Here is a 21,560-nt window from a genome sequence, read left to right as displayed (position 1 = left end):
AATTTACTTTTTTTGTGTGTGTTATTAGTCATTAGGAATGATTTAAAAAATTAGCTTTAAGGAATTTTCATTTTCATTTTTTCACCTTAAATGAGCGTAATCTAAAAAAATACTAAATTTAAATCGGCGTTCAAAGGGTTAATTTGATTTTCTCTGTTTGACAGGACGGAAAGGATGCTGCCAGTTTAACGGTGGCGGAGCAGTACGTAGAGGCATTCCACAACCTGGCGAAGACCAACAACACCTTGATACTGCCAGCCAACGCAGGCGACATATCTTCTGCTGTGGCTCATGTATGCAGTAAACCATAATATGTAGTTAAACAAAAATTTGTTTAGCAGGTTCATTTTCAAATGGCTTATTCAGAGTATTACAACAAACATACCACACCATGCCGAAGCAGATCCTAAGTCTAACATTAAATCAATTAAATTTGGTAACTTTTTGTTTAGTAATTTTTGCCATTTGGTATATCAAAGAACATTGTTTTAATTAATTACTTTCAAGTTCATGATGTTCCCAAATAACAAAAAATGCTTGGTATTTTACTTATTAACCTTTGCACTCTACATAACACGTCAATTTTATCATTTTTTACTAGTTGCAAAAAAGCAATAACTTTAAAATCAGTTAAAAATATCTTTATTAAAATCTAAATGTACAGAAGCACAGATCATAAAAAATAAATTTTCATATTAGTTAAGTCATGCTTCCTGAACACTATCGGATAATGTAATATTGAAGGAAAAGAGAATACATGGGCATTAATAATATATGCTACCAAAAAGTCCAAAATGTTTACTTCATTTTGAGCAATGTGTATTGATGAACAGTTGAAGAAATTAGGCTGAATTTCTAAAAATGGATTGGTTTCAGAATTATAGTAATTTAAAAACAATATATTAAAATACAATAACAAATAAATAAAAATTAAAAAGTCACAAAGATGAAAAAATTAACATTTATAAAAGGATTTATGTATAAAGATTCTTTAATCTACTATCAGAAGAAGGGATGGGATCTTCCTGTCTGCTTATGTCCGTCTTCAGTCAGCGAAGATGAATGAAAATCAGATAACTTGATAATATTGCTAAAGAACAATTACAGTATAAAGTATGTGCTATTTATTGACTAATGAAAGGATTATTTTCACAGGCTATGACAATATATGGGACGCTGACGAAATCCTATGACAGCAGTGGTCCCATTCACCGCCTACCACAGATAGAGTCCTCAGACACTGGCCACAACCGGGCTGCCCGTGCTAGCCCCGCACCTACATTGAGGAACACAGAGAAGTCTGTGCTTACTTCTCCTTCCAGCTGATCACTAATCATCTGACAGTAATGTTTATGTCTATATCAATATTACTTTATTTTGTATTGTCTACTGAGCGATCTCTTTTCAAAAATACACCTTTAAAAAGTGATGTATGAATATTATTTTTACTCAGTTTTCCTTTTTGTTTATAGGTACGGTCTGTAGGGTAAGAAATTATGTCTAGAAGAATCTGATGGCTTATAATTTTACAATTTTCAAGGTTGAATGATACAGGGTACAAAGGATAACTAGAAGAAGGGATCTGCAGTTGCGTGTTGTCGGTAGCAATCTTCAGTCCTTACTTCCTTGGAGAAAAAGGAGACCGTTATCAAAGTTCTTCAACCATAACATGAAGGATACAAGTTTCCATTATACTGTACCGTAGAGTAAAATTTTGTTACGACAACTGGTCCATGACTAGGCCTCTTTGCTGGCATCAGACAAGAACTTATGTTAAATATTTCTCACCGACTGGATTGGAACCACGGGTGATGGCCGTTAGCAGACCAACTGGATTTTTTTGTTTACCGTTTGATCAGTGGGGTCTGACCATCTCACCTACCCTCACACCACCCTTTCATTGCTCCCGACTCAAACTGATGAAATAGTTTTCAGTGTATGATAAATCTCTGAAGTATCCATATATAACACCAGTGTGTCTGTATTACTCTCCAATCGTCATCAATTGTAAGTTTCATTCCATAATTTTATTTTATTATTTGCATTGTTAATTAATACTAGTTCCTGGTAATTTCAGTTTGGAAAATTTCAGACATTAAAATAAGAAGTGTCCTGTTTAATGTTGGTCAATGTGTAACGTAACTGTTTGGTTTCAGGAGACTTGGTAAATTATTAACATTTGAATTTTTAGGTTGGTTGTATTTTAACTCTTAGATTGTAAACCTGCTAAATTTGTAACCTTTTAGAATTTTGATTAAATTTGATAATTTGGTTACATTTTAATATTTGTAACTTTTACAAGTATTTAAATTTCAAGCAATTTTTAAAATACAGTCTTTTAAAGTAAAGTTAAATAATATTTAAAATCTTTGATCAAGATTTGTAAAGAAGATTGAAAAATAGTTTGTGAAGAATCTTTAAGTTTAATTTTTATTACAAGAATACATTTTCATTTTAGAAGACTCTTTACTTAGTTGTTTGTGTGTAAATACATTTTTAATTTAAAACAAGAAGAATGGTATCTTATATTAAAATCTAACCATTATTGAATTTAAATTAAATAAACTAAATTCAAATCATTGTGTATCATAATTAATTAAAAATACCGTACAATATGGACACTCAGAAAAAAACTGCTGTCGTAACTTTTTAATATATTACATTGTATTTCCTTTGATAAAGTCAATTAGCTAACTGGCAACTTTAGGGATTATGTTTAATTTTGTAGTCTAATATACCATAAAAGCTGGTACTCAAAGAAGTTGTTTAATTTGTACATTTATTGAGCAACAGGGAAACATTTTTTGATCAGAGGGTATTTAAGTTGCTTATATTTATAAAATTACGACTGTACATCAGCAGTTTGTATTTTATAAGGGTCATTTTGTAAGTAAGCTACCTAGGTATTTCATTACGAAATGGTTGGGGAGATGTGCATGATCTGGGCTGTATTGTTTAGCAACGTTCAGTGCGCTTCTAACAGTGTCACAATGAAGGTTACTATACCATTCTAAGCAATTTGAACTTGTCTTATAAATAGCTGCAACAATTAAAAAGTGTGTTTCCTAAAATATTTTTATCTTGGGATATAAAAAGAAGTCCGATGGTGCAAAGTCAAGGCTGTACAACGGTTGGGGCACCGTAACAGTATAAGCACGTAAGGGTTAATGTTATTTTCTAAAAAAAAATAAATCTCTCCCTCTTTGTGTAGTCAGAATCATCTTTATTTATAATCATTGAGTTTACAGTGTCAAAATAATTACTATTTTATTTAATAGAACATTGTGCATCGTCAGTGCTGTTGTGAAGTATTTTGCAATTTACAATGTTTGTTTTTCTCATACAGCTTCAGGTAATGGGCAGTTAAGGAGTACAGCCCTGCATTTTTGGTATATAGGAATGGATGTTATAATTCTTAACTTTGTTTTTTTCAACCGCTTGCATTACTGCTTCAAGAGTGTACAGTCTAATCACAGTAAGTATTTTTAGGGTTCCGAAGGCACCCCTGCAACTGTCCATAGGTTCAGTGTCAACTAGTGTCCGGACTGCTTTTTTCTGAATTACTAGTACTCTTTGTAAATTCATTTTGGCAGCTCTTTCCCATACTGACAGTCCATATCTTAGGTGCGTTTTACAAAGTGAAAAGTAGACTGTTTTTGCAGTGTCAGTATTATTTATTGATTTTAATTGTCTGATTACAAAAAGGCAATTGTTTAAATTTTTGCATAAGTCATCCAGGTGAGTAGTCCTAGTCAGTCTTTTATCCAGTTTTAATTCTTAAAAGTAAGCTTGCGTTACCATTTGTATATCTGGAATTAATGGGACTTCTTCCAAGGGCGAACTGTTCGGTTCAGCAGCAGATTGTTTAAGCATTTTTAGACGTTGGTCTTACCTCTTTTTCCACTGAGCTATCCCTTCTTTGTCATTTGTATCCCCTGTGGTTTCATAATCGCTTTGAGATCTGAGGTATTAATTTTTGTCTAAATGCTTCTCCATCTGCAAAGTGTTTTGGTCTCTTCTTTCTATTTGGTCGAGCAAGTTTCTTTGAAAGGGCTATATCTAGATTTAAGGTCAGAGTTGTGATAAAGCTTTTGTATGCATCCTCTACAGTTCTAGCTTCAGTGACTTATCTCCAGTTTTCACCTTCCAGTAGGATTGAAGTCTTGTAGGTTTTTATGCTAGAAACTTCGGTGAATATTGGTTATTCTGTGGTCTGGATAATTATTGGTATTTGGTTACATATGCAAAGCTGGGCAGTGTGGTCTGATATTCCAGATCTGTCAACTTTTGCAGTTATTTTTTGGGGATGTTTATGCATATTAAGTCTACGGATGTTGCGGAGGGATGTTATTCAGGTAGCTGATAGGTTGACTCTTTACGGTTTTTCGGCCTGGTCTAAGGATGTCCTCAGTAATATCTCCCATGGTAATAAAGTGGCCATTGTCAGCTCAATGCATTCAGAGGGAAATGTTAGGGCTTCTTCCTGGTTGTCAGGAGGAGAGCTATAGATTCTCATAATGTTAAGTGATATACCATTGTTTCATAGTTAAAAAGGCCATTTTACAGTTTTTTACAGAATTCCATACATTAATGGGTTCTGTGAGTTTTGCAAGGTTTTTCTCAACATATATTTCAATGTCTCCTCCTATACTGTTCTTTGCTGAAGTAAGCTTTTAGGCAGTATTCTGGCATCAGGCAGATAATCCCCAGTTGGTTTTGTTTAAGTTCATGTTCACTGAGTATAATCACATTTTGTTTGGGTGTTATCATTTTTATGAGATTCATTTGATATTTTTTGCACTGGTAAACTATTGTTAATTTGAAGTTATTTTAATTGTTTGAGCTCTAAAAAAGAACATGGAAGTGAGTGTTTTTGGTAAAGAACATCATGGTTGATTTTACTGCCTGGAGGTGTTGTAGCCTTTGGAAATAGTTAAGAACGCTTTTCTTGAATCATTTTTGCTGTATAATATTTCAGATGCTTGTTGGAACATTCCTTACTTGTTTTTCTCTCCTTTTGCAGCATTACACTCATTGGAGTCTTTCTTCAAAGTTGTTTAGACAATAGACAATAGACAATTTATTGGCCATTAATAATTTTCAATAAAATTACAATAGGCTTCGTCAAATATTAAGGCTTAAATTACTAGCCTAATCTAAAGTTAAAAATCCTTATGAACGATCTCACAGCTAAAATATTCATTAATATTATAGAAAGGTCTATTTTTTAGCCAAGAATACAATTTATTATTAAAAACTTGACATGGTAAAGTTTGAACAGCATAAGGTAACAAATTGAACATTTTAATGCCTAAGGTTGTATGGTAATTCATGGTTTTACCTAATCTAGCTCTATCTACATTTAACTTATCTTTATTTCTTGTATTATAGTGATGAACATCATTTCTTTTCAAAACCATGTGTGACTTTTTTTCTTACATCTACTAATACCTCATAAATATACAGATTTATAACAGTTAAAACACCAATATTTACAAACAAAGGTTTACAATGATCTAACACAGGTGCATCCGCTAAAATTCTCACAGCCTTCTTTTGGATTACTAGCACCTGATCAATGCCTGTACCATTACCCCAAATTGTTTACTGGGTAGCAGCAGGTCCTCTTCTTTGTCTTTGCATAAGCTTGCAATTTGAGTTTCTGTTTGTTGCCTTCAGAATGTCTTTTTATTGGGGATGGCAGTTGTTAGAAATAGGAAAACAAAAATAAGTTACACAAATTAAATTATTTTTTATGAACAAACATTTATTTTTATATTAATATTTTTTCTAAGTTACAATACACAAGAATGTTGTTTATTTCATAACTATTGCATTTAGACATTGTAAATACTTGTGTAAATGACACTTAACTGCCCAAACATGGCCATCTGTCACAGACATCTGTTTTTTTGTTGGGTGTGAAGGTTTTCTTCCCACCACTGATCTGGAACTGTATGAGCACTATGAAGTAGGTGCTCACAATCCCAAGAATCTAGAATTAAAAGACTTTCCTTCTATAAAATTCACCCAAACAATATTAATTTCATAATACAATGTGTAATTGTTGACTGACTGTGGTTTCTAAACTAAAAATTGCAACAGGTTTGAGAGGTGTTCTGGGGCAGAAAGGTTGAAGTAGTTTATAAGGACCTAAATAGAGCACTAGAATAGTTGTACATAATAGGTTATAATAAACAGTGATATATCATCATTAGTAATATTTTCCTCAGAATAGGTGAAGGAATAGAAATTTCATAACATATATTTTGCTCAATTTCATGCTATTTGAACATTTTTATAAAAAGTTGATAATGATGTAGTAAAATTGGATACACAGCACAGATAGATAATACCAAGTTAAATAGATTGAGTCAAACCATATAAAGAAAGCATGGACAAATTAGACAATTTTGCCTTGCACTCAAACGTACATTTAATAATTTTGTTATAAAACCCATCAAAAAAGTCCACAGTCAACTAACCAGCAAAATTCTCAGATTAACCTCTGAATTTGTTGTGTGTTGGAATAAAGTGTTTGCCTTACATTATATGATATATAAAATTATATAAGCTTAATTTATCAATTTCTTTAGGATATCCATGTTTAACTATATTCTGAGAGAAAGCTAGAATGAAAGTGAATTGTAATAACAAGTTTACCCTTGTGGAATTTTATAAGAGTACAATAATACTACTTGCCTTAAATAACAGTCCCATGTTGAGTGTAAACAGTTTAAGAGCTGTTATCTCTATTGTGCGACTGTGGTGCTGCATTACAAACACAGAAATCTGAGAACATAAAATTAGTATGACAAATATTCATAATAAAGTTTATTTATTGGCTGGTCCTGTGTGTAAGCAATGATGTCCGGTACTTTCTACGTTGACTTGTAAAAGGCAATAGACCACACATAACACAGTGGTAAGGGCTGATTCAGTGTGAATGTTGAATTTAGCTCCACATTTTTTCCTCTTAGTGTAGCATCTAGAACCTGATGCTATCACATACTTGACTCCTGGAATCTGGTGTCATGTTCGTCTGAAGATATTAAAAAAATAGTCAGCGACAGAGAAACTTACGTGCATAGAGATTGTGTCTAAAACATCAAAGGGCACACAATTGTGTATCTCATGATACAATGAGAATACGTTTTCACCTAGATTACACTATATTTTGTATTCTAGGTGTCTCGGAAGTTGTAACGATGTAAAGAGTTCATATTCATAAAATCTTATTCGCTAGATCTAGTTCTATCTTTTAGAAGGGATATTTTCAGTATAGTTGTCATGTCCCAATTCAGTAGTGCCCCTAGATTCCTAATTGAACCCTTTAATAATCTTTCTGTCTATGCTCCAGATAACCTAATCAAAATGGTGATATATTTATTACTGGTATCACAAAGGTTTCTAACAATTTGTATGTTTCTTAAACTACTTTTACTAGTTTTTACAGATCATAAAGTAACATAAAAGCTTTGACTTACTATCATATCCTTGCTCTTGGCTTATTTTATTTTAATTGTGTATGCGTAGGCCTTAGATTTTTAGAGAGTTCTACTTGTTGGGAACCACTGGCCAGTGGTAAAATATGTGAAAGAGTTACAGCCTCACAATAAAACCTAAGTCAAATAATATACTCTCCTGTACAGAGTAGAATAGTAGAACCTTAAAAAGCTAGCAACATACAGAGGAATCAAATTTATCATAAAATAACATGAACTGTACCTGTTGGAGACTTTTAGAGCAGAGATCTCTACGGGTGCTAAGTCGATGGAGATATGACAAAGTCAGGGCACCCTTTCAAGAAATTACAATTATTAGTTTTGTTGTAAATAACCAATGTATTTACTTGTGTAGTATTAAATTATAAAATATTAAAATAACAATGAGTATAGTATTTTACAACTTTAAATCCATCATTGCTATTTTGAATGTTTGGGATATCACCAAAGATTATATTTTCTGCATTATTTCCAAATTTTGTAGAGTAGATGGTAATATGTATTAAAAATCATTAATTTTCTTAATCTTTGTGACTATATGAGTTTTGTTTACACTCGTGTAGCCTCAATTTATAATAAAACAGTAAACTAAAATTACTCAGAAACTTAAAAACTATATCACTTCTTAATAATCATCCTTATATTATATCTGTTATGTTATGACAACACTCAGAAATTGAAATATACCTAATCACAATTCTGTAGGGATTGATTATACAGTTTAATAATTTGTTAAAACTAGAACTCACTTGATAAAGAACTACCACCAAACTTATGGCCATGATATCATAATAATGCTGTATGTGACACAACAATATAGTATCTACAACATTATCTGATTGAACTGTTGCACATAAGCAATTCTTTGACCTGAAAACACTAAAAGCCCAATGGTGAGTAAAAGAGGCGACAACCTGACAATAAAATGGTTCTTACATTGCAAAAGTGGCTATGTAGTCAGTATTTAGTCATTAACCCTTGGTCTGTCTCAGAAGTACAATGTTAAGATCAATAATATTATCTTCTGTTATGCACAATCATTTGGCGGAATATTCTGAAGCCCCAGGGCTCGAAATTCTTGATGAGTGTAGGCCCGTTGGCTAACATCACAGCTGATTACGAGAGTGTGGACTAAGATTCTTAGTAGCAAATCCATGAACTTCAACATGTGGAATAAAATAACTACCAGAGCTGCAGAAACTGCGCAGGGTGAGTCATCCATCTATCTCTCACATGTGAAAGAGTTAAGTGAATTAAACAGGAGTCAGTCTTATGAGTAACAGCATTCATCCCTTACCAGTCGGCTTTCTTACATATTTGTAACCATAAAGTACTCTTCTTTGTTGTCAGCAATGAAAAACATTTATAATAGCAAATTATACCGAGCCATTGATATCAAAAGTTTTGAGTTTTGGAACCACTCAGCTAATTTTTGCTAGGATACCCCTCTCACCTGATTAACTCAGACACACAACTACAACAGAATCATTAGGAGTGATTGTATGCAGTCTGCTAACATCATTAACATTAAAGTTATTACTGTGCATGAAGTAATTTATCTTTTCTGAAAAGTTTAGTACTCAATACATGCAAATGATTTGGTTGATGGAACACAAATGGAGGTTTACCAATATGCTGATAATACAACATTGATTTGCAAGGCTGGCAGCACTGCCTCCATGAAACACATTGTAGAGACAGAACGTGATTGTTTGAAAAATTGGTTCTGTCAATGGGCTCTCCATGTATATCTCTAAGATCAAAGTAATTTAAAACAGTGAATTCTAAGCCTAACAATATGTTAAAATATGTATAAAACAAATTGTGAGCAATTTGAAAGTTATACTCGTGTTTTTATGAAAATAATTACCTCCAACTATATTCACCAGTATATTCCTTTGTGAGATTTTGATAAAGCATTTGAGGGTGCAAATCATACACAGTAAGTATAATTAAAACCAAAATTGGATTGGGGACTTGGGGTTGAGTGAGGGTATTCAGGTCTCTTAAATTATTAATTTGTGTCTTGTTCATGTCTTCCAATGTCAACCCAATGGATGTCCGGGAGAAGCATGACAATAAGTAATGTCAAGATACCAGAATGCAATTGATATTGTTTAGTTGGTGGATTTTATTGTGAATATGATAGTTGGAGTTGGTGAGGGTCCCACAGTGTCATGGATGTGTAATAAGCTTAAATCTGGGGAGACATTCTCGGTGTGCCTGCTTTAACTGATATGTACAAGAACATCAGCTTTTCTTCTCCTGAGGTGACAATTAATAACTGAGGTAAATAATCTTGATCCCTTCCTAGTTTCTATTCTACAAGATCTCAGCAGAAGGATATCAACTCCATATCTCCCATTAATCCTGACTATCCTGTCAATCAGAAACAACACAAAGAAATGTTTCACATACAATTATACAGGAGTATTCAATGTGGCAGAACAGAAACAAAAGGTACAAATACAATGGGCATGGCATAGCATGACACAAAGCGAATTCAGGTTTAAGCTGTTTATTTGTACTTTGAATATCTAATAAATATTCAATAAGGAACCAGGATAGGTGTTAATTCTGAGAGTTTTACATTTACATTTATCATTTTCTATTGTAGATTTTATTAACATTTATAATAGGCTTATATTTCATGCCAGATAAAAGCCTTTTAATATTATTCTATTTTATTATTCTGTTATATCCTGAACAACAAGGCTGTGTATCATTGAAACTTAAAACATTAAATGACTCAGATGATAAATTCCAATATAGTCTAACTTTAAACTGTCCTCAAAATTTGACGAACAAGTGGCTGTACCAGTCAAAATTATGGCTCTTAATACTTACATATGAACTAAATAGATGCTTGTGGAATACTTACATGATATGTAGTTTTCTGACATCTGTAGCACAGGTAAACAATCTTAAACATTATAGTGAAAATTTCAACAAATGAGGACATGTATGGGATGAACCAATTGTGGTAGGAATTGAACAATCCTTCCACCAGTAGTGTCCAAATCGCAAGGTAAAGGAACAAAACAAACTGCAAGAAGCAGTCGAACATGCCCAGTAAAATATCTAAACCATAACAGGAGGAGATCTCATCTACAAAATCTGTGATTCGATCGTGTTTCATCGCCAGGTACCGCAAGCGGTTGTGGTTAAATAGTGATTGGTGCTTTTCATCACACATTGTTTTCAAATCATGATTCACCTGTCTGTAAGCTTTTTCTGCAACAAGAGCAAAAACCGCTACAAGATTAAGGGACACGATGGGAACAAAGTAGGAAAAGTAATAGCCATAGTAGAAGAGAGGATGAGGGTACGCGTGGAAGTACTGGTTTATCACAAGCCTTAGACCGAGCAAGGCAATGAAGGCAATGATGGTGAAGGTGGCTAGAGGAAGTCGAGACACAGAAGGGTTTGGGTGGTTCAGCAAGTAGTAGGCAGTGTTGAAGCACCGGACACTCTTCTTGCACTTGACAATAGCAGACAATGTGTCGAGCACACCAACAACAACGTGGCTGATGAAGATGCCGTAGATTACACAGTGGTTACCACGCAGACAGGTCACTTTGTACTCGATAGCGGTGGTGACGCAGAATTCCAGCATGTTGTAGCCACTCCACAGCTGGCTCCCAAGAAATAGGAAGGACAGGAGTATCCCGAACTTGGAGATTGAAAAGGGTTCCTCTGAAAAAGATGTTAGGATTCAGAACAAAAACATTTATACAGAAATAAATGGTAGTTAAATTTGTTAAAACTTCTCTGTAATTCTTCCACTTTACAATTATGTTTCAAGCTATGAAAATATTAAACTGAGATACCAATTTGATATGTCAGTTTATTTGTGTTTTTTACTGAGGTAAGATTTGTTTTGAAAAATATAAGCTTTCAATGCAATTAATCTAGATACTTCCAATCTTCAAATAGCAAAAACTGTTAGCTGAAGATAAAAGTATACCCTTGGACATACCTTCTTACTTTGTGGAATAACATTTTGACTAGCTCTCATGTTCATATGCAGAATGTATAACCATATAAATACTCAGTTTTTTATTGATAAAATACACTCCTGGACAAAAGCCACTATTATTTTTGTTTATAAAGTTCATCATAGATTTTAAATTTTAATATGAATTCTTCTTTTTTATTTTATACTGAGTAATTCAAATTGTACAAAAATAAATTACAAAAGTAATTTTATTCCTAATATTTATACAGCAAATAAAGCAATCACATTTAATCATATTTTACTAGGACTACAAACTTTTTTTATGAACGGGTTTATTGATTCAATGCTTTTATCAGTATCTTGTCTTTCCATCTTTTGCTTTCATTACCTCTTGGAGTCTTCTTCTCATTCTGGCAATAAGATATTGAATATCTGTTTGTGGTATTGCCTCCCACTCTTCAATTACTGCGTTTTGTAAGGCAGCCATGGTTGTTGGAGGGTTTTTTCTGGCTCTTACACTTTTAAAAAAATATTTCACAAGTGTTGTATAGGATTGAGATCTGGACTCTTTGGGGGTCATCCAATCGTGTATATAAACCTCCCTGATGTAGTCTGAGACTGCTGAAGTGTTATGCCGACAAGCATTGTTGTGTATCATTTTGAAGTGATAAGGAACAAATAGAACTACGCATTCTAGTATGTTTCCCACATAAGATTGTGCATATAAAGCTGGTCTAGGAAGTACTATGAGCTCTGAGCGTGTTTCAAAACTAATACCTTCCCAAAACATAGATGAACCACCACCAAAGGGTATCCTGGGGGAGAAGAAAGCTTGGGGAATCAAATCAAATCAAAAATATCTTTAATACGTTATCGTCAAGATAAGTATAGTGTCATACAATATTACTGAGGAGCAAGTACAATTCTGAGTAATTTTTCAAAAGTCCGGTTGAGTTTGCCAGATCATGAATTCTTCGATGCTGTAGAAGGGTCGATTGAGAAGCCAGGTCTTCAAGTGACGCGCGAATTGTTGTTGATCCACCTTTTTCAGCATCTCTGGCAAACAGTTCCACATTTTGGCGCCGATGTAACTTGGCTTATGTTCAGTGTCGGTGCACAGGAAGGCAGTAGTCAGTGGCAAGTCTGGTGTTGTAGTGATGGAATTGCTCACCCCTTTCTGCTATGCCTGGAGTCTTGATGTGGACATACGTTACTGTTTCCAGGATGTACAGGCCTATGACTGTTAAGATTTTGAGGTGCTTGAAAGCATCCCTGCAAGACTCTCGTGGTTGGAGATTACCCAGTATTCTTATGGCTTTTTTTTTGTTTCAAAAGTATGCGTTGCAGGTTGCCAGAAGTTGTCCCTCCCCAAGCTGCTATCCCATAGCGGATATAGGATTCAAACAGGGAAAAGTATGCAATCCTCATGGTCATAGTGTTTCCTATATTTTTTATTCGTCGTATTACATACAGTCTGGTGCTTAGCTTTTTGCAGAGGTTGTTGATATGTGGTGTCCAAGAAAGGTCTTGGTCAACTATTACCCCGAAGGTACTTGGTAAAGGTGGTGTCATCGGTCTCTGGTAGCCTTGGAGTTTTTTTTCCTACACCTCCCTAGAATGAGCTGTTTTGTCTTCTTCTCATTCACAACTAGGTTGTTGTTATGACAATATTGGATAGCCATATTCACTGCTGTGTATGCATCTATTTCCAGTTGACCAGGAGTTCTTCTACAGAGCAAGAGCATTGAGTCATCAGCATACATGATGCAGTTGCTGTATTCCTGTATGTACTTAGGGAAGTCATTTGTGAAGAAAATGAATATAATGGGTCCCAACACAGAGCCCTGGGGTACACCTCTTGTGATCTTTTTTGTGCTTGACCTGACCTTTTCCGTTTCTCTGTTATTGTTGTATCTTATCTCAACCATTTGTGTTCGTTCCATTAAGTAGCTGGTAAACCATGCTTTTGAGGTTCCACGAATTCCAAGTGTCATTAACTTTTTCAGAAGGTGTTCATGGTCAAGACTATCAAAGGCTTTACTATAGTCTAGAAGAATGGCAGTTGATGTGTTCCCCTCTTCATGCTGATCTAATAGGAACTCTACAAGATTAATCAGTGCTGTAGTTGTAGATTTACCAGGTAGGAAGCCGTGCTGATATTCTGTTAAGAGATTGTTGTTTGAAAGATGTTCGAGAAGACTAATCAGCACTAATTTTTCTATTACTTTGGATATGGTTGGGATTAGTGAAATAGGCCTGTAGTTGCCTGCTTTTGTGGTATCACCTTGTTTGAACTTGGGGTACACTTTTGACAGTTTCAGGGCATACGGGAAAACTCCTGATAAAAAAGATAGATTAGTAATGTGCACCAGTGGTTCTATAAGTTCGTCTTGGCACTTTTTCAGGACTATGGTAGATAAGTCATCGTATCCTGCTGAGGGCTTTGACTTCAATCCACTAATAATTTTGGCAACTTCTTCTGAACTAGTTGGCTTCAGTGTCAGGTTGGGGATGTGACTATTTTCGGTCGGAGTAAATGAGTGTTTATTGTTCAGCCCATTGTTTATGATGGTTTCTTCAGCCATGTTGACAAAAAAGTTGTTGAGGTAGTCTGCCATCCACACTGGGCTGGACGTAACCTGGCCACCTACCTTGAGTTGGGTGAGGGCATTTTTGTTTTCTTTTGGCTGCCTTTCTAAGTTTATGACATCCCAGATGGCTTTTGTTTTATTATCCGCATCTGTTATCTTAGCTATTGTGTCTTGTTGTCTTAGGTGGCGGAGTTGCAAGTCATATTCTTTTTTGAGATGGGCAGCGTGTCTTTTATGTTCCTCACTACCAGTGGTGTTGTAAGTGCTTTGAGCGAAAAGAAGTCTTTGCCTCAATTGTTGAGCATTAGGGTTGTGGAGAGTGTGTTTATTTTTGTTTCCGCTTCTTTTGCACCTGGTATGTTTCACTGGACATGCTTGATTGAGTGCTGCAATAAGAGTACGGCTGAAATTGTCATATGCTTCATTAACTTCATTGGAGTTGTATACTTCTGTCCAGATTTCTTGACTAAGGAGATGTTTCATTGTCAGTATGTTTCCGTGACTCATGTTTCTACCCCTCCAACAAGTTGTGGTTGGCGTTTGAGTTTTTCTTCCCTTTATGACACATAGTTGTCCCGTATGATCTGATATGCTGGTTTCTATTACCTTTACAGTGATTTCTTCTTCTCTGATGTTGCCGCATACACAGTCGATGGATGTCCTTGATGTTGGTGTTATCCGAGTGGCAGGGAGGTTCTTTCTATAGAGGTTGTAGCTTGCCAGGGCTCGATCAGTAGTGTTGTGTCGATTTGATTTTTCAGGCAGTCGATATTTATGTCACCCATTAGAATGATGGGGTGTTGCTGAGACTGTAAGTTTTCTAGGGCTTCAGCTAGCACTTCTAGGCCAGACTCGAGGTTGTTATCTGGTCTGTAAATACCTACTATAATGAAAATTGACTTGCCCACTTTTAGCTTAATGGCAGCCACTTCACTCACCATTTCTATCGAGAGATCTTCGATAGTGATGATAGCCTCACTGTTTGCCTTAAGATGTTCTTTCGTGTAGATAGCTACTCCCCCCTTTAGATGCTGTTTCCTGCTGTAGTCAGAAATCAGTGTGTACCCAATAAGCCTAGTGTTCAGGAGTGTTTCTTTATTTTGGCCGTGTTCGGTTACAATCAAAACATCTGCTTTTTGTATTTCCAGGAGAGAATTCATTCTATCAATTTTGTTAGCAATTCTGTCTGTATTTTGGTGTAATATGGTGAATTGTGTTTTGCATTGGATTGGTTGGTGAAAGAGGGTGTATTTCTCTGTGTCTGGAACATTGAATTTGTGAATACCCAAGTTTTGTAGCGCGTTCTCTTCTGTGGAACAGTTACTAAAAAATACTGTTTTTGGGCTGTCCTATTATTGGTATGTTGTGGAGGTGAGTAGTTGTCCTGGTGATGTATTTGTGCTTCCACAACAGTTCTGTTACCATCCTGAATTGGGGTATCCAGTGGTCTTGTACTTGTTTGTTCTGGTTCTAGGTTTAGAATCTGTGTTAAGGAATTATGTTTGTGTAGCAAGTGGATTTTGGACAGACTCCCCCTATCTTTGTCTGCTGGTCAGTTGTTGTTTGGTTGGAGTCTTCAGTCACACGGGTAGTGTTCTGTTTTTGTGGCGGAGTTTGACAGACTCCCCCTGCCATCTGTTGGTCAGTTGTCGTTTGGCTGGAGCCTTGAGTCACACAGGTGGTGTTCTGTTTTTGTGGCGGGGTTTGACAGACTCCCCCTGTCATCTGTTGGACAGGTTGTCGTTTGGACTGGAGCCTTGAGTCACACAGGTGGTGTTCTGTTTTTGTGGACGGGGTTTGACAGACTACCCCTGTCATTCTGTTGGTCAGTTGTCGTTTGGCTGGAGTCCTTGAGTTCACACAGGTGGTGTTCTGTTTTTGTGGCTGGGTCTAGACTACCCCCTGTCATCTGTTGTCAGTCTGTTCGTTGTCGGTTTGGCGGGAGCACTTGAGTCACACACGGTGGTGTTCTGTTTTTTGTGGCGGGGTTTGACAGACTCCCACGGTCATCTGTTTAGTGGCGGGGTTTGACAGACTCCCCCTTGTCATCTGTTGGTCAGTTGTCGTTTGGCTGGAGCCTTGAGTCACACAGTTGTTCTGTTGTTTTGGCTGGAGTTGGTCAGTTGTCGTTGAGCCTCGGTTCACACAGGTGGTGTGTTCTGTTTTTGTGGCTGGGTTTGGACAGACTCACCCTGTCATCTGTTTAGTGGCGGGGTTTGACAGACTCCCCCCTGTCATCTGTTGGTCAGTTGTCGTTTGGCTGGAGCCTTGAGTCACACAGATGGTGTTATGTTTTTGTGGCGGGGTTTGACAGACTCCCCACTGTCATCTGTTGGGTCAGTTGTCGTTTGGCTGGAGCCTTGAGTCACACAGGTGGTGTTTCTGTTTTTTGTGGCGGGGTTTGACAGACTCCCCCTGTCATCTGTTGGTCAGTTGTCGTTTGGCTGGAGCCTCGAGTCACACAGGTGGTGTTCGGTGGCTGGGTTTTCCCCCTGTGGCTGGGTTTGACAGACTCCCCTGTCATCTGTTTAGTGGCGGGGTTTGACAGGACCTACTGTTGGTCAGTTGTCGTTTGGCTGGAGCCTTGAGTCACACAGGTGGTGTTTATGTTTTTGTGGCGGGGTTTGACAGACTCCCCCTGTCATCTGTTGGTCAGTTGTCGTTTGGCTGGAGCCTTGAGTCACATGGTGGTGGTTCTGTTTTTGTGGCTGGGTTTGACAGACTCCCCCTGTCATTCTGTTGGTCAGTTGTCGTTTGGCTGGAGCCTTTGGAGTCACACAGGTGGCGTTCTGTTTTTGTGGACGGGGGTTTTTTTGACAGAACTCCACCGGTCATCTGTTTAGTGGCGGGGGTTTGACAGACTCCCCCTGTCATCTGTTGAGTCAGTTGCGTTTGGCTGGAGCCTTGAGTCAACACAGATGGTGTTCTGTTTTTGTGGCGGGGTTTGACAGACTCCCCCTGTAATCTGTTGGTCAGTTGATCGTTTTTGGCTGGAAGCCTTGAGTCACACAGGTGGTGTTCTGTTTTTGTGGCTGGGTTTGACAGACTCCCCCTGTCATCTGTTGGTCAGTTGTCGTTTGGCTGGAGCCTTGAGTCACACAGGTGGTGTCTGTTTTTGTGGCGGGGTTTGACAGACTCCCCCTGGTCATCTGTTTGGTCAGTGGCGGGGTTTGGCTGGAGCCTCCCCCTGTCTACACAGGTTTGGTGTCAGTTGTTATTGGCTGGAGCCTTGAGTCACACAGCAGATTGGGTGTTTCTGTTTTTGTGGCGGGGTTTTGACAGACTCCCCCATGTCATCTGTTGGTTCAGTTGTCGTTTGGCTGGAGCCTTGAGTCACACAGGTGGTGTTCTGTTTTTGTTGTGCGGGGTTTGACAGACTCCCCCTGTCATCTGTTGGTCAGTTGTCGTTTGGCTGGAGCCTTGAGTCACACATGTGGTGTTCTGTTTTTGTGGCGGGGTTTGACAGACTCCCCCTGTCATCTGTTGGTCAGTTGTCGTTATGGCTGTGAGCCTCGAGTCACACAGGTGGTGTTCTGTTTTGTGGCTGGGTTTGAACAGACTGGGTGTCATCTGACGGTGTTGACAGACTCCCCCTGTCATCTGTGGTCAGTTTGTCGTTTGGCTGGAGCCTTGAGGTCACACAGATGGTGTTATGTTTTTTTGTGGGCGGGGTTTTGACAGACTCCCCCTGTCATCTGTTGGTCAGTTGTCGTTTGGCTGGAGCCTTGAGTCACACAGTGGTGTTCTGTTTTTTTGTGGCTGGGTTTGCTTTTGATCAGACTCCCCCTGTCATCTGTTGGTCAGTTGTCGTTTGGCTGGAGCCTTGAGTCACACAGGTGGTGTTTCGGTTTTTGTGGCTGGGTTTTGACAGACTCCCTGTCATCTGTCATCTGTCATTGTCTGTGGAGCCTTGAGTCACACAGGTGGTGCGGTGCGGGGGTTTGACAGGACTCCCCCTGTCATCTGTTGGTCAGTTGTCGTTTGGCTGGAGCCTTGAGTCACACACAGATGGTGTTCTGTTTTGTGGCGGGGTTTGGACAGACTCCCCCTGTCATCTGTTGGTCAGTTGTCGTTTGGCTGGAGCCTTGAGTCACACAGGTGGTGTTCTGTTTTTGTGGCGGGGTTTGACAGACTCCCCCTGGTTATCTGTTGGTCAGTTGTCGGGGTTTGGCTGGAGCCTTGAGTCACTCTGTTGGTCAGTTGTTCTGTTTTTGTGGCTGGGTTGAGTCACACAGATTCCCCTGTTCATCTGTTTTTGTGGCGGGGTTAGACAGACTCCCCCTGTCATCTGTTGGTCAGTTGTCGTTTGGCTGGAGCCTTGAGTCACACAGGTGGTGTTCTGTTTTTTGTGGCGGGGTTTGACAGACTCCCCCTGTCATCTGTTGGTCAGTTGTCGTTTGGCTGGAGCCTCGAGTCACACAGGTGGTGTTCTGTTTTTGTGGCTGGGTTTGACAGACTCCCCCTGTCATCTGTTTTAGTGGCGGGGTTTTTAGACAGACTCCCCCTGTCATCTGTTGGTCAGTTGTCGTTTGGCTGGAGTCCTTGAGTCACACAGATGGTGTTCTGTTTTTGTGGCGGGGTTTGACAAGACTCCCCCTGTCATCTGTTGGTCAGTTGTCGTTTGGCTGGAGCCTTGAGTCACACATGTGGTGTTTCTGTTTTTGTGGCAGGGGGTTTTCTGGGTTTGACAGACTCCCCCTGTCATCTGTTTTCTTTGTTGGCTGCGCGCGAAGCAGAACAGACCCCCCCTGTCATCTGTTGGTCAGTTGTCGTACCTTTGGCTGGAGCTTCCCCCGAGTACGACACAAGTCCACTGGTGGTGTGTATTGTTTTTGTGGCGGCAGAATTGTTGGCAGACTCCCTGTTGTCATGACTGTTGGTGTTGTCGTTTGGCTGGAGCCTTGAGTCACACATGTGTTGGTCTGGTTTTTTAGTGGCGGGGTTTGACAGAACTCCCGTCCCCCTCTGTTAATTGTAACGTGATTGTGTCACTGACTCCCCTTGTTCGTCGTTTGGCTGGAAACCCTGCCTTGAGTCCACACAAGGTGGTGTTCGGTTTTTGTGGCTGGGTTTGACAGACTCCCCCTCGATAGAAGAATCCATGTTGGTCAGTTGTCGTTTGGCTGGAGCCTTGAGTCACACAGGTGGTGTTCTGTTTTTTGTGGCGGGGTTTGACAGACTCCCCCTGTCATCTGTTGGTCAGTTGTCGTTTGGCTGGAGCCTTGAGTCACACAGGTGGTGTATCTGTTTTTGTGGCTGGGTTTGACAGACTCCCCCTGTCATCTGTTGGTCAGTTGTCGTTTGGCCTGGGAGCCTAATACCCACACAGGTGTGTGTTCTGTTTTTGTGGCGGGGTGACAGACTCCCCGGTCATCTGTTTAGTGGCGGGGTTTGAACAGACTGCCCCCTGTCATCTGTTGGTCAGTTGTGTGCCACGTTTGGCGTTGGAGCCTTGAGTCACACAGGTGGTGTTCTGTTTTGTGGCGGGGTTTGATACAGACTCCCCCTGTCATCTGTTGGTTTGTTTACAGTTTGTCGTTTGGCTGGAGCCTTGAGTCACACAGGTGGTGTTCTGTTTTTGTGGCTGGGTTTGACAGACTCCCCTGTCATCTCTGTTGGTCAGTTGTCGTTTGAGGCTGGTCAGCTTCTAGAGCCTTGAGTCTACACAGGTGGTGTTCTGTTATTGTGGGCGGGGTTTGACAGACTCCAACCCCCGGTCATCTGTTTAGTGGCGGGTTTGCGACAGACTCCCCCTGTCATCTGTTGGTCAGTTGTCGTTTGGCTGGAGCCTTGAGTCAAACAGGTGGTGTTCTGTTTTTGTGGCGGGGTTTGACAGACTCCCCCCTGTCATCTGTTGGTCAGTTGTCGTTTGGCTGGAGCCTTGAGTCACACAGGTGGTGTTCTGTTTTTGTGGCTGGGTTTGACAGACTCCCCCTGTCAATCTGTTTTGAGTGGCGGGGTTGTTTGACAGACTCCCACCTGTCATCTGTTGGTCAGTTGTCGTTTGGCTGGAGCCTTGAGTCACACAGATGGTGTTCTGTTTTTGTGGCGGGGTTTGACAGACTCCCCCTGTCATCTGTTGGTCAGTTGTCGTTTGGCTGGAGCCTTGAGTCACACATGTGGTGTTCTGTTTTTGTGGCGGGGTTTGACAGACTCCCCCTGTCATCTGTTGGTCAGTTGTCGTTTTGCTGGAGCCTTGAGTCACACAGGTGGTGTTCTGTTTTTGTGGCGGGGTTTGACAGACTCCCCCCCTGTCATATGCGCCTTGGTCGATGATTTGTCGTTTGGCTGGAGCCTTGAGTCACACAGGTGGTGTTGCTGTTTTTGTGGCCTGGGGTTTGACAGATCTCCCCCTGTCATCTGTTGGTCATATCCCGTTGTCGTTTGGCTGGAGCCTTGAGTCACACAGGTGGTGTTCTCCAGAGATTTTTTGGTGGCGGGGTTTGACAGACTCCCCCGGTCATCTGTTTTTAGTGGCGGGGTTTGACAGACTCCCCCTGTCATCTGTTGTCAGTTGGTCGTTGTGGCTGGAGCCTTGAGTCACACAGGTGGTGTTTCTGTTTTTTTGGCGGGGTTTGACAGACTCCCCCTGTCATCTGTTGGTCAGTTGTCGTTTTGGGCTGGAGCCTTGAGTCACACAGGTGGTGTCTGTTTTTGTGGATATGCTGGGTTTGACAGACTCCCCCTGTCATCTGTTTAGTGGCGGGGTTTGACAGGGACTCCCCCTGTCATCTGTTGGTCAGTTGTCGTTTGGCTGGAGCCTTGAGTCACACAGATGGTGTTCTGTTTTTTTGTGGCGGGGTTTGACAGACTCCCCCGTGTATCTGTTGGTCAGTTGTCGTTTGGCTGGAGCCTTGAGTCACACATGTGGTGTTCTGTTTTTGTGGCGGGGGTTTGACAGACTCCCCCCTGTCATCTGTTGGTCAGTTGTCGTTTGGCTGGAGCCTTGAGTCACACAGGGTGGTGTTCTGTTTTTGTGGCTGGGTTTGACAGACTCCCCTGTCATCTGTTTAGTGGCGGGTTGTTTGACACACTCCCCTGTCATCTGTTTTGGTCAGTTGTCGTTTGGCTGGAGCCTTTGAGTCACACGCAGGTGGTGTTCTGTTTTTGTGGCGGGGTTTGACAGACTCCCCCTGTCATCTGTTGGTCAGTTGTCGTTTGGCTGGAGCCTTGAGTCACACAGGTGGTGTTCTGTTTTTGTGGGCTGGGTTTGACAGACTCCCCCTGTCATCTGTTGGTCATTTGTCGTTTGGCCTGGAGCCTTGAGTCACACAGGTTGTGTTCTGTTTTTGTGCGGGGTTTGACAGACTCCCCCTGTCATCTGTTTAGTGGCGGGGTTTGACAGACTCCCCCTGTCATCTGTTGGTCAGTTGTCGTTTGGCTGGAGCCTTGAGTCACACAGGTGGTGTTCTGTTTTTGTGGCGGGGTTTGACAGACTCCCCCTATCTTAATCTGATCCAAGTCTTGAGCAGCTAAACGTTGTTTATTCACAGCAATTTGCAATGA

General features: G+C 39.7%; 3 protein-coding genes across 3 annotated transcripts in view; 1 reads left to right on the top strand and 2 right to left on the bottom strand.

Annotated features, from left to right (window-relative positions):
* LOC124354613 (stomatin-like protein 2, mitochondrial) overlaps nt 1-1,429 on the top strand; it is a 33,371-nt gene extending 31,942 nt beyond the window's left edge. The window contains exons 8-9 of the mRNA XM_046805213.1: nt 165-293; nt 1,156-1,429. Of these exons, the coding sequence (XP_046661169.1) occupies nt 165-293; nt 1,156-1,326 (300 nt within the window). The 3' untranslated portion in view covers nt 1,327-1,429. The remainder of the gene's footprint in view (nt 1-164; nt 294-1,155) is intronic.
* Nucleotides 1,430-6,049: 4,620 nt separating this feature from the next.
* LOC124354612 lies at nt 6,050-11,256 on the bottom strand. The gene is made up of 3 exons (XM_046805212.1): nt 10,387-11,256; nt 7,729-7,800; nt 6,050-6,792 (listed from the first exon to the last, which is right to left on the bottom strand). Exons 1-3 carry the CDS (start codon nt 11,119-11,121, stop codon nt 6,676-6,678), a joined length of 924 nt encoding a protein of 307 aa, XP_046661168.1. The 5' UTR covers nt 11,122-11,256; the 3' UTR covers nt 6,050-6,675.
* An 8,565-nt stretch (nt 11,257-19,821) lies between these two features.
* Nucleotides 19,822-20,558, bottom strand: LOC124355769. The gene is made up of 3 exons (XM_046806924.1): nt 20,362-20,558; nt 20,034-20,305; nt 19,822-19,988 (listed from the first exon to the last, which is right to left on the bottom strand). The coding sequence occupies exons 1-3, from the start codon at nt 20,556-20,558 to the stop codon at nt 19,822-19,824; spliced, it is 636 nt and encodes a 211-aa protein (XP_046662880.1).
* Between the last annotated feature and the right edge of the window lie 1,002 nt (nt 20,559-21,560).

The sequence above is a fragment of the Homalodisca vitripennis genome, chromosome 2 (assembly GCF_021130785.1).
Source record: "Homalodisca vitripennis isolate AUS2020 chromosome 2, UT_GWSS_2.1, whole genome shotgun sequence".
Lineage (NCBI taxonomy): Eukaryota > Metazoa > Arthropoda > Insecta > Hemiptera > Cicadellidae > Homalodisca > Homalodisca vitripennis.
This window is presented reverse-complemented; position numbering and strand designations above follow the sequence as displayed.